Genomic DNA, 11,940 nt, shown 5'->3' on the forward strand with positions numbered 1-11,940 from the left:
AGTATAATATAAGTATTAAAGATTGCCTATAATAAAGGTTAGTTAGCTATAAAGGTAGCTAAACTATATAGTATAAGACTTATAGTTTCCTTATCTTTAAAAAGATTTTTCTTTAAGATATAAGTTAAAGGCTTAATTATATTAAGACTATTTTTAAATTAGCTAGCTACTAAAATTAATTATTATAAGGTATATATATAGGATTATAAGTATAACTATTACTTTTATAAAGGGTATAGTATTTTATATAATAATCTAAATTAACCTTATAATACTTAAGTTTACTTTTATTAATAATATAAAAGTAAATATAACTAAGGCAAGGAAGCTTATAATAGTTATTAGTAAAGACTATAATAAGGAGTAAATTAGTATTATTAATCTCTAAATAATTATTATAGTTATAAGGAGGTAAATACTTTTTCTTTTAATCTTTATAATTAGCCTTATAAAGATTATCCTATATAAGTTAAAGCTTATTAAAGGGTAAAAGAAAAAGGTATACTTACCTAAACTTATTATCTAGTGTAATAATAAATAAGTTTTTTCTTTTTAAAAGCAGAGGGAAGGGCTTTATAAGTATACTTAGCCTTAAAAAGAGCAGACCTTTACCCCTTACTAGCTAATAATATAGCTATAGTAAAGAACTTACCCCTATAAAGGGGGCTAGATAAAGTTTAAGTTTAGGCCTAATATTAATTAAGTTAAATATAAGTATAAAAAAGGGTAATATATAATAAAAAGGATTATATAAAAGGGGGTTAGGTATTAATATAGGTATTAGGAAATAGAGGTAAGGGTACTTAAAAACTATATTAAGAAATAACCTACTATTTTAATAAAAAGATAAAAAAAAAAGGTCTTACTTTATAAGATAAAAGGGAGGTATTTATACTTTTTTAAGAGTACTTTAAAGGCTATAAAGGTTCCTATACTTATTTTTTACTACTAAGCACTATAATAGTATTTTTAATATTTATTTTACATTTTACTATATATAATATAATTACTTAAAGCCCTTTTTAAATATTATAGCTTTAACTAGGGGATATAAAAATAGGGTAACCCTAATCGGTTTAGCTTACCTAATAAGGATCAGAGCTCCTTATAAGTATAAGTAATATAGCTTCCTCCCTTTCTATATAAGAGAATTTAAGGCTCTTTTAACCCTTATATATGCCCCTCTGCTATATGCACTACAGAAAAGATTTACTTTTTTTAAGCTATATTATATAAACTACCCTATTTTGCTAACTAATCTAGTTATATAGATAATTAAAGATATATTTGTTTTTTTTTAGCTATACGTGACTTTTACACGTAAATTTTGGTGGTCTCGGTCGTATCAGCCTTTTGTGACTGTATCGCACTTTTGTGCCCAACTAAGCTTGCTTAGTTAGCCCCCCCCCCCCCCCACCCCCCCCACGGGTAGATTGGGGAGGCCAGGTATTCCAATCTATCAGTGTAAAAGTGGAATGTTAAAGCTATAATCCCTAACATAAGCAAACCCAAATTGCCAAGATACCTCTTCCAGACGCTGGCCATAGAACTAGATCAGGGATTATACTAGAATAATCTCCCTGACATCCTCCAAGTCCTTTTCATCTAGCCACTCGTCTGCATGGTACTGCAAAAGTCCAAAACGACGATACATCCCTTCTCCTTCACCAGGCACCTCATACACCAACAACCCTGGAACATATGGATACAAAGTATGATCTCGACCTACAGGAAACCATAATACGTCAAAGCCTTGTCCCCATTCTCCGTCATCGGCAGGACTCTGGGGCATGTTCTGCATGACCTCACGATTTTCGTCCAGAAAGTACCAACATGAAGAACGCCGTGTAGCCTAAATACTCATTCTTCCACAAATATCCCACCTTGCGTCTCCCAATAGTGAGGCGGAAAATGGGGGCTCTGATATATAGCCTTGAGGCGGTGCTCTCAACTACACTCAATGCCTCGAAATGCGTGGGGAATTTTAGAGGTCGCTCTGGGTGGTCGTCTTTGACGTAAATAGGTTCCTCCTGGATTTCTAGATAGGAAACAGGACAGGCTGATGCCCAGCACCAAGAAGGTAGCTGCGCGTCCTTTGGTCTCTCGAATTCTTCAAGCCGATTCGAATCATGGTACCATAAAAGACCCTGGGCGAGACTCGGTCGGAAGATGCCGTTGAAGTATTCAGTCTTGAGACGCCGTATAAGCATAGACGCAAGCCCATGAATGGCGTACAGCCGATCTCTTTCGTAAGTAAGTTTTGTTTTTGAAAAGACCGATAAAAGATGATACCATCCACCTGCAAGAACAATGTCTTCGTCAGGCTTCGTCATTATGTCTCGTGGCGAGAAGTGTCCACAGCCAGACTGATACACGAAAGGGGTATTGTAATCTTCAGATAACTTAGTAGTTTGACATTGGAGATAAAGTCCTTGTAGAGTCCAGTGAAGTATCCGCTTTGGGAGTGCCGTCTCTTGCAAGCACCATCCGCGCTTCGCCAGCGGGGAGCCATGGATATTTGATACTAGAGAATGGTCGTCGCACCTGTCTTTGAATATGGTATATCCTGTATCGTGGTTGGCAATCGTGATGGCAATATCGTCCATGGGAAATCTTGCGAGCGGGCGTTCAGTCAGAAAGCCTTCTCGGCTATCTTTAGCAAGCGATGCCGAGATACAGCAAGCAGCATTTGAATAGTAATCACCCATTCTAGGCGACTCTGATCGAAAGTCACCAGTTGGTCCCTGGATAATACATATCGCATCGACCCATAGGTATCGGAAACCCATCAGTCTTGTCAGCAAGATGGCGTCTTGGATCGTTTTGGAAAGATCCGACACGGGGAAGCCACGTAGCCGGATGTCGAGATTGGTCTCTGTCGTTTTGGACTTTTCGTTTCCACTGCCCCAGCAGTAGCTGAGGATGAGGTAGTCCACGCTCTGGAGGGTTGTTCCGCTCTTGACCTCCACAAGTTTAACCAAAAGGTCATTTGTCTCACCAACATCAACTAGTCGAGTCGGTAGACCTGATGATGCGTATTTTGCACCACAGAATCCATGGTCTACATGTTGTTTGCGGCAATTTTCCATCCAAGGTTGAATCTGGTACTTGACGAGGTCTGCGAGCTCCTCTTGAACGTTTCCCCCAAGGAAGGCTACACTTCCATATCAGCGCCGAATACTTTGCAGATCATTCATAGGGGATACCTTTGATTTGTCGGCTCTTCATATCTCTGAGCAGCTCTTTGCCGCTGGACTCAGCAGGTACATAGTAAGCCCCTGCACCGGAAAGGAATGATTCGCCCTCTTGCTCCATCTTTGGTGTCATTTGCAAGATCCCGCGGCCTATGAAAAGCTTTATCAGAATTGATACTTGTATCAATCCTTTCGTCAGCTTCTCCAAAACCTCTGTGGTCATTTCACGATTGTTGACCAAGGATAGCCACACATAGCGACAAAATACGCAACCTTGATCAGCCGATTCTTGGATAGAGCTAAACGATTCGTGTAATGGTAATTCGTAAGACTCATACCAGTCCTTCGGGGTTGGTGGCCACGGGAAGGATATACAGCGGCAGCAAAGTCGCGGGGAAGCATGTATAATCGCACCAATGCAGGCTTCCCCAGATTCAGCTGGACCTAAGTCCGACGCCATTTTGAATCGAGTGAAATATAATGGTCAGTATGCGCGTGTTTAAGGAAGATATGAGACCTTTGGGAATTGGATAATAGCTAAGACAAAAACTCCATAATAAGAGATAGAGCTTTAGCGTATAGACAAGCCTGTCTTTGAGTCATGCAGCAGAATCATCAATTGCTATGACAAGTATAAAAATTGAGTTATAAGGAAGAAGACGACATACTTATTGGAATAGATTAAGAGAGTAATATCCACAATTTGCTGACCTCTTTCTTCCACTTACTTGTCTTGGCCATTCTACTGTTACATCGGAGGCATCTCAGCCCCGACTCAGCCACATTATGCGCCAGCATCGTGGAGCAGCGCCAAAGCAGACTTAAGTTTATGGTGATGACAAGGCACATTTAAATGGTGTATACGGCTTTAGTTAAGTCCCATCATAAGACTAAATTGTAGCATTATAGTTTCGTCAATATATATTGTGCCGTGTCTAAAGTATGCAGAACGCTTCTTAAGCCTGTATAACTTGCCTTATCTTAAGATCTTATGTTACTAAAGATGCCATTTTGTCTCAAGTCTCCAACATACAACCAGCGGCCAAAATACTACATAGATCATTTCTTCCGCTCAAGGCATGTCCCTCAGAGCCTCCATTTCCTGATTTGGTGTTTGCGCAGGGACTAACGCCTCTTCCTCGTCTGTCCCAGGAGGTGCCTCAGCACTAATGTAATGCTTATTTGTTCGTCGCTGGTTCACGTATAAACCGTTCTCTAACAACTCATATTAGTTTCTGACCTCTCCAAGACAAGACCGAAGAGATAAAGTAAAACTTACTGAAAAGAATTACAATTGCCTCCTCCACGACAGGAACCCAAGTCGCAAGCGCCAAAATCTGCCCAAACCCCCAAGATCCCTCTGATTCCTGCACTCCCCCACCATTTACACTCGCAATGTCTGCCCTAAGGGTGAAAAGGCTTCCAAGAGCAGTCCACATAAAGATGAAACAGAAGACCGAACTCAAAATTCTCCACGGTACACGGAAGAATAGCCAGCCTAGCACGGGTACTTTTTCCGCCGAGCTCTTGGTGCACTTCCCGACAAGGTACGTCAAACCGGCTAGCATCGCAGTCGCCGCTGGAATAAAGTGGAAGGCGAATAGTGCACTACTGGCTTTGAACGATGCCTTTGAATCCCAACAGTTCGCCTCAAAGGGCACTCTACCATGTAATCTAGCTGCAGTTTCAGCAGTAGAACTCAAACCCATCACTACCGTAAAGAGTAACCATATAACAAACCCCATGAAGCATCCAGAAATGCTCTTCCTCTTAATGTCGAGGTAAATTGGAAGAGTGAGGAAGTAAGATGCTGTTAAAACAGCACAGGCGAGTCGTGACATGTTAATGTCGTACACGCTCTCCTTCCGACCACAGATGAAGAGAGTAGCGAGGAGGACTGAAGCTGCCAATAGGCCTAAACCAGTGTGGAACGTACCGAGGCTATTGTAAAACATGCTGCGGATGTTGTCCCAAAAGGTTTGTTCCTTCGACGGTGTTCGAGTTTTGAAGGTGGTGTAGTCATTCTCGACATACATGCTGCTCAAGAATGATGCGACGTAGAGGCTTGCAAGGATAGCGCCCATCAAATAAACAAACATCATCTACCAGTATCAGCACCAATCTCACATCGCAAGCGATAGCCTTACCCCAATGCCGACAATGTCCGCATTACCATCCCACTCCCAAACCTCGCACATTTCATCCTTACATATACTCATGGGCTTGTGGATCAACCACTCGTTCATCTCCCTGTTAGCACACTCCTTTGCGCAGAAGAACCAGTTCATCGCTTTGTACTCGGGAACGTCCGTGCCGCCAAAAGGACTGGAGATAGGTCACGAGATCAGTCATGTTGACGGTTTTGTGGTCGACCCATGGTACGAGGAATGCAGCAGCTGCTTTGCAGTTCGTCCAGGGCTGGTAGTTCTTGATACCGATGTCAATGCCTTTGCATGAGAAGGCGCATATGTCAAGAGCGGCCATGGCGATTAGGTAGGTCCGGAATTTCTAACGGGAGCTGATGATTGGCAGCGATCTAATTTCCCTAGGCAGGAAGAGCCTTTCTTTTACCCATTGCTGTGAGGTGTGCGCTGGGCAGTCGGGAACTAACTATAAATATTGCTAGCTAATTGGCTTTATCTCTCGTTATTGTCAATCTCCTTTTTTGAACGGAGCCGATTACTTTTAAAAGCAAAGTGAAGCATAGCCTCGTGATAAACAGGGTATAATTCCAGGAGATGGCTTGAAACTATCGACGCCACCATGCATGTTCTGTCGATTCTGTACTTGTGACTTGAACAATTCCCTGCACGGTTGAGAGGGAAAGCCAGGCAGAAAAGAGAGAATGATCAAGAATATAGAGTTAAAACATAAGAGTACCATAAGCGTACATGACATGGGGAAATGAGGCTTTGATGAATGTTTTGCTATAGTGATGCATAAATAGTGGCAGAGGGAATGACGGTTTAGCATACGAAAGTCGCCTGAGCTGGGAACACCATTGGGCGCATACAATAAATACTGAAATGTGGTAGAAAGCATGGTGAGATCCCAATTATTCATTTAGTACAGATTATTATCTCATCTGAGCCCGGACTTGTCTTACGATCGGCTTCATCATAATTGGGCTCATCTTAAGATCGATTTCGTTTTAAGACCAGCCCCATCTTTAGATCCGTCTCAATTGGTCTTATCTTAAGATCGTATCTTATCTCAACTTGCGTCTTACCCACTTATCTCATCGCTCTTATCGTTGATTTCCGCCGAGGCCGCTCTTCAGCCGAAGTAACCGACACCATCAGCAACGGAATAATCGGAACCATTTCCGTTCCGCACCCCGCGTTAGCCCCGGCATTTCACCCCGCTAAGTCGGCTTGCGGCGGCTCCATCACCAGCATGTAATACAAAATAAAACTGACGTCGACATCTACAACCCTACACAAACCTCCTCATCTTCACTGTATTCATTCAAAATGTCGTGGCTTTCTATCCCCGCCGAGTCTCACTTCTCCATCGTCAACATCCCCTTTGGCATCATCTCTACTTCATCAAATACTACGCCCCGACCTGCTGTTGCTATCGGCGATCATGTTCTAGACCTTGATGCTTTTGCAAAAGGTGATGGATTCTCGGGTAACTCTGAGGTTCAGAAGCACGTTGGTGTGTTTTCTCAACAGTCGTTGAATGCCTTTGCTGCGCTTGGTCGTCCGTTTCATCGCGCGACGAGGAGTTATCTCCAGGATGTCTTTGCGAAAGACACCAAGAACCCAGTGTTGAAGGACAACCAGAAACTCCAAGACGCAGCTCTACTGAAGCGCTCTGATGTGAAGAACCATCTCCCCTTGACCATTGGTGATTATACAGACTTTTACGCTGGCAAGAACCACGCCTTCAACGTCGGCTGTCTTTTCCGTGGTCCCGATAACGCTCTTCAGCCAAATTACACCCATCTCCCCGTCGCTTACCACGGAAGGGCCAGCAGCGTTGTCGTATCAGGCACGCCGATCCGACGACCCTGGGGACAAATCCTCCGTCCTGGTAACAAGGTTCCTGACCTCGCGCCATGTGAGAGGCTTGACATTGAGCTCGAGATGGGAATGTTTATTTGTCGTGAGAACGACATGGGAACCCCTGTACCTATTGACGAAGCTGATGAGCATATCTTTGGTTATGTTCTGATGAATGACTGGAGCGCACGAGACATCCAGGCTTGGGAATATATCCCTCTTGGTCCTTTCACGGCCAAGAACTTGGGTACCAGTATTAGTGCCTGGGTCGTCCTGGCTGATGCTCTCGAGGGAGCTAAGGCAGCTGGCATCAAGAACGATAATGAGATTCTGCCTTACCTGAAGGAGAAGACGGACAAGAATGTCTTGGACATTGACCTCGAGGTCGAAATCATCAGTGAGTTCATCGCCTCTCTTACGATACAGTGACTAACCGCGTGCAGCCGCCGCTGGTAACAAGAATCACCTTAGCAAGACAACCTCACGCAACCTGCTCTGGTCGTGGCCTCAGATGATCGCCCATCACACCATCACAGGCTGCAACCTTCGACCTGGTGATCTTCTTGGATCAGGTACCATCTCCGGTACTGAGTCTGGCACTGAGGGTAGCATGCTGGAACAGACCAAGGGCGGCAAGGTGCCCATTCAATTGAAAGACGGAGAGGAGCGCAAGTTCATTCAGAACGGTGATACTCTCATCATTCGTGGTGCTTATGGAAGTGGTGATAAGAAGGTTGGCTTTGGCGAGGTGTCGGGACAGATCCTTGAGCCTCTTCCTCTGTTCAAGTAAAGCAAGTTTGGGGAAACGTATAGGTAGTATGAAAAGCTCAATAGATTTTACTTGCATCATTTCGTTTGTCATCTTGATGTACGTTCTAATTATTACCTACATTACGAGTTGGTCTTTATTAACACGCAATATATTGTGGGCTTAGTATGCTACGTGGTATCACATGTTAAGAATAGGTATAAATTTCACAGTTTGAGTCTATGATTGAGAGAGAGAAAGAAATCGCGATTTGTATTCAGCGATCCAATTCTGTACTGCATGACTTGCTTCATGCCACTTCTGATCCGAATAAAGTGTCAAGAAGGGCAGACTCCATAAATCCAACGCTGATAAAAAAGATGCGAAACCACTGCTGAACCAATGAAAACAATACCGTTGAAGATGACTGAGTGAAGGTGATGAGATTTCGAGAGCATTAAATGACAGAGACTTGCTGATGCGGTTGAGAGTAATGACTGTTCAAAGAAAATGATAACAAGCTGAGTTGCTCAATCGCTAGCAGTAACCAACTCCGCTCATGACATTATAGCCAGACGTATAAGACTGATCTGTGCTTCAAGAAAACAACAAAGACTGACCGCGGATAACTCCATTGTAGCCCATAACTGGTGGGTACATGTAACTGGCCATTAGGCTCTGTTGCTGCAATGCAAATTGTTGTTGCTGCTGCTGCGCCATCAAGGCAAACGCTTGCTCAGGTGTAATCGGGATCAACCCTTGAGATGCCCCGTAAAAGCCTGTACTAGCAGGCGGAGAGAAAGAGAGAAGAGGAGATGGCGAGAAAGGAAGAGATGGTGATGGGAGAGGTGAAGATGGGGGTGAGGGTATAGTCGGCATAGCCGTACATCCAGAGATCTTTGCTCTGTACCCTTTAGGTCGGTACTTCGCCTGAAGAAATCTCCCATCACGCTTGGTGGGATGATAAATAACGTCATGTCCATCAGGGACAGACGGATTAATAATGACTCGTGCTGGTCCTGGCTCCATGCACTGTCTGTATTGGCCTTTAAGGCAGAGAGGATACTCGATCCACGGGCCGGCTACCTTGAGCGGTAGTGCCTCGTTGTTGTAGAAGGTATGAGGGTATGTAGAGAGATGGCTGAACTCAGGGACCTGCTCGCTTTGCTTTCGGACCTCATGTGCAGGGATCTTCTTGAAGGAGATGTCCTCTACGTCTGAAAGAGAGTAGTAGGAACATGTTGACGAGTTGTCATCCATGTCATCATCCGACCTGCTCATGTGGTCCATGACTCCCAAATCCGCAAGAGAATGCATTGTCGCTGATAAAAGGTTGCGAGAGAGTAGAGTGTTAGAGTAATAAGACTTCAATTGAAATGTAAAAAAAGAGTGTGTCTGTGAGTCGGTAAAGTGCACCAGGTAATGTAATTGTATTTATCGTTCTCCAGCTGAAAAGCGTCGAACAAGACTATTGTACAGCTGTAACCAGAAAGTATAGCAAGGTCGTCAAAATGGTACAAAATAAGTAATCACCAGACGCCAGTGTGAAAGAGAGATAACCGGTAAGACAGGCTGAACGTGCAAGAAATCAGGTGACCAAAGGCAAGAGTGCTGCAAGCAAAGTGGCTGAAAGCTGAAGACGTGCAAGACAGACAGTGATAGAAAAGGATGAAGAAGCGAAAGGGAAACAGAGGGAGGGAAAGCCTTTACTTATAGACGAAGGGTAGAGAGAGTTTGAGATGAGAGTTATGCTGCTATTGATTAAGTTCAATGACATTCTGTCAGTATGAAAGTCAAAGGTGAATACCCTTCTGTCGATATGAAAGTTAAAGTGGAAGTGTGCAATCTGCGATAGGACAAGAACCTTAATGTTCAAGTCTCTGGGAAGGTTGTCATGAGGCTATCCGGGTTTAGCCAGTAACAGAGTCAATACGCACTCGAATGACAATCTAGCTTTGCACTACTACTCATTCAGACTCAGCGTCGACTTGCCAGTGGTCTTGAAATAAGCACAATAAACATGAGGAGATGTGGAAAGCTTAGTTATTAGGTCAAGGTTTAGACCGTGACTTGTCCAAAAGTTAACAGCTGCAAAGGTTATTTATCAGCCAATCAAAACTGACGCACCCTGACTCTGTTCTCCTTTGACATAGCACTACTAGTGTGGGTTCTTCAAAAAGATTCCTGAGGCTAGTTACTGTCCGTAAGACTAAACGTTACTCTGCTAAGACGTGTGATGTGCAGTCGCCTTGGTAGTTCAAATCGCCAGTGAGAACCTTGATGCCTCGTTCTTGAACCTTATGTCGATTTAGGCTACAAATCAACAATCTCCATGCTGTTATGAAACTCTCAGATCTGTTTGCCCAATCAAGCGTGGGCGACATTGACGATTGCATTGACAGTGAGGGGACAAGCCAACAGAAGGATTGTATGGTTAAACGCTTCCAGAAATCTCTGCGCATCGCGCTCACAGATAAGGGGCACTTTGGTCACGGGTCTAGTGGTGGCAATGGAAGCCTTGCTTTGCGATCAGGGAACGACGACACAGCTTTGTCTCACCCTCAGACACCAGGGTTCGAGTATCTGGAAGGCATAGGTGACAAGAGCGGAGTTAATCATCTGCAATGGAGAGATTCTTTAGTATCTTTGACGTTTCTCGTCAACGACCGCCAAGTGTCAATACAAGGAACTAGCAACAGTTCAGACTATCATCCTTGAGTATCAGTTTGATCTTTACTGAGAACCCGTACCATAAGCCATCTCCATTTGAATCACCCTTCACTGTGCCACGGTGTTGGGATTTTGGTATGCTACCTGAACTGTATTCATGATGGTGATATTGCTATGATGCTTCTATCGTGCGCCATAGATCTGATCTATCATAGTGCCGATGACTCTCCTTTTACTAAACTCTGTGATTAACAAGGTTTCGTGTAGGTCTTGCAAGAGGTTTCTTCAGGATTCGACGAGAATCTGCAGCAGCAGCAATCAAGATCAGTGGACGCCACCCCATTGCTTTATCCTTCCGTGTAAAGTTAATCAAGCTTCCTGAGGACTTCAAAAGACCTCATCGGATCCTGCGTAAGCTTGACTCCTCTGAGGCAGATGCCTCGATGCATGGCCTCTCGATACCGCACCCACGGTCTTCATCGTGAACAAGCCATCCTCACGAAATCCCCTCACCACAAAAAACAACTTGCGCAAAGGAAAGGCCTGTCTTTTACTTCATCGCTAGGTTCGCTACGACGGTATTTTTCTTTTTCGACTACCATGACTATTCAGAATTGCATATCAGTTCTGTCCCTATCATGCCTTGAGATTATCAGGCGTATCAGGCTGATTCTGCCAATGCGCCTTCACAACAGCAGGATGATCCTTCAAACCATCCACAATCTTGCCAATCGTCGGAAACAGCGTCAAATCAACCCCAAACCTCTCAGCATTCCACATCGCAGGTAAAAGACAGGCATCCGCCAGCGTCAGTTCATCACCAACGCTACACTTCCCCGCCAAGTCCTTCACGACCTCCTCATAAGCCTTGAGTCCATCAGTCATGAGCTGCTTATTCCACTCCTCTGCATTTCCACCGAGTTCTCTGACACGACGCATAATGCGCAGGTTCGTAACAGGCTGGATATCTGCGCAGACGATGTTGACGAGGGTTCGCACTGTTGCGCGGGCTTCTGGGTTGGAGGGGAGGAGAGGATGGGAAGGATGCTTTTCTTCGAGGTATTCTAGGGCTGCGACGGATTGACCGATGCGGAAAGGTTTGTCGCCTGACGCATTTGAGACGAGAACTGGGACGGAAGCTGATGGATTGAGAGTTTTATGAGAGTCGGAGAGATGCTCATTTTTGAGAAGATTGATGAATGCCAGCTCATAGGGAATTCCTTTTGCGTTGAGAGCGATACGAATACGCGCTGAGCACGAAGATCGGAAGTAAGAGTAGAGAGTATACTGAGATTCAGACATATCGAATGATGCAATTGGT

The 11,940-nt window shown here is 44.2% G+C and overlaps 5 protein-coding genes across 5 annotated transcripts; 1 reads left to right on the top strand and 4 right to left on the bottom strand.

Moving 5' to 3' along the window:
* Positions 1–1,561: 1,561 nt before the first annotated feature.
* Positions 1,562–3,315, bottom strand: FSUBG_10388 (uncharacterized protein; the record flags this gene model as incomplete). Its single annotated transcript, XM_036674961.1, has 3 exons — positions 1,562–1,783; positions 1,830–3,154; positions 3,207–3,315. The coding sequence occupies 3 exons, from the start codon at positions 3,313–3,315 to the stop codon at positions 1,562–1,564; spliced, it is 1,656 nt and encodes a 551-aa protein (XP_036534085.1).
* A 951-nt stretch (positions 3,316–4,266) lies between these two features.
* FSUBG_10389 (uncharacterized protein) lies at positions 4,267–5,678 on the bottom strand (the record flags this gene model as incomplete). Its single annotated transcript, XM_036674962.1, has 5 exons — positions 4,267–4,409; positions 4,474–4,868; positions 4,935–5,296; positions 5,342–5,398; positions 5,457–5,678. The coding sequence occupies 5 exons, from the start codon at positions 5,676–5,678 to the stop codon at positions 4,267–4,269; spliced, it is 1,179 nt and encodes a 392-aa protein (XP_036534086.1).
* Positions 5,679–6,667: 989 nt separating this feature from the next.
* On the top strand, positions 6,668–7,991 carry FSUBG_10390 (fumarylacetoacetase; the record flags this gene model as incomplete). The annotated part of the gene is made up of 2 exons (XM_036674964.1): positions 6,668–7,598; positions 7,645–7,991. The coding sequence occupies 2 exons, from the start codon at positions 6,668–6,670 to the stop codon at positions 7,989–7,991; spliced, it is 1,278 nt and encodes a 425-aa protein (XP_036534087.1).
* Positions 7,992–8,546: 555 nt separating this feature from the next.
* Positions 8,547–9,266, bottom strand: FSUBG_10391 (extracellular guanyl-specific ribonuclease Fl2; the record flags this gene model as incomplete). Its single annotated transcript, XM_036674965.1, has 1 exon — positions 8,547–9,266. The coding sequence occupies one exon, from the start codon at positions 9,264–9,266 to the stop codon at positions 8,547–8,549; it is 720 nt and encodes a 239-aa protein (XP_036534088.1).
* A 1,989-nt stretch (positions 9,267–11,255) lies between these two features.
* FSUBG_10392 (maleylacetoacetate isomerase) lies at positions 11,256–11,921 on the bottom strand (the record flags this gene model as incomplete). The annotated part of the gene is made up of 1 exon (XM_036674966.1): positions 11,256–11,921. The coding sequence occupies one exon, from the start codon at positions 11,919–11,921 to the stop codon at positions 11,256–11,258; it is 666 nt and encodes a 221-aa protein (XP_036534089.1).
* Positions 11,922–11,940: the final 19 nt, after the last annotated feature.

Source organism: Fusarium subglutinans (genome assembly GCF_013396075.1).
Source record: "Fusarium subglutinans strain NRRL 66333 chromosome Unknown NRRL66333_c0000181, whole genome shotgun sequence".
Lineage (NCBI taxonomy): Eukaryota > Fungi > Ascomycota > Sordariomycetes > Hypocreales > Nectriaceae > Fusarium > Fusarium subglutinans.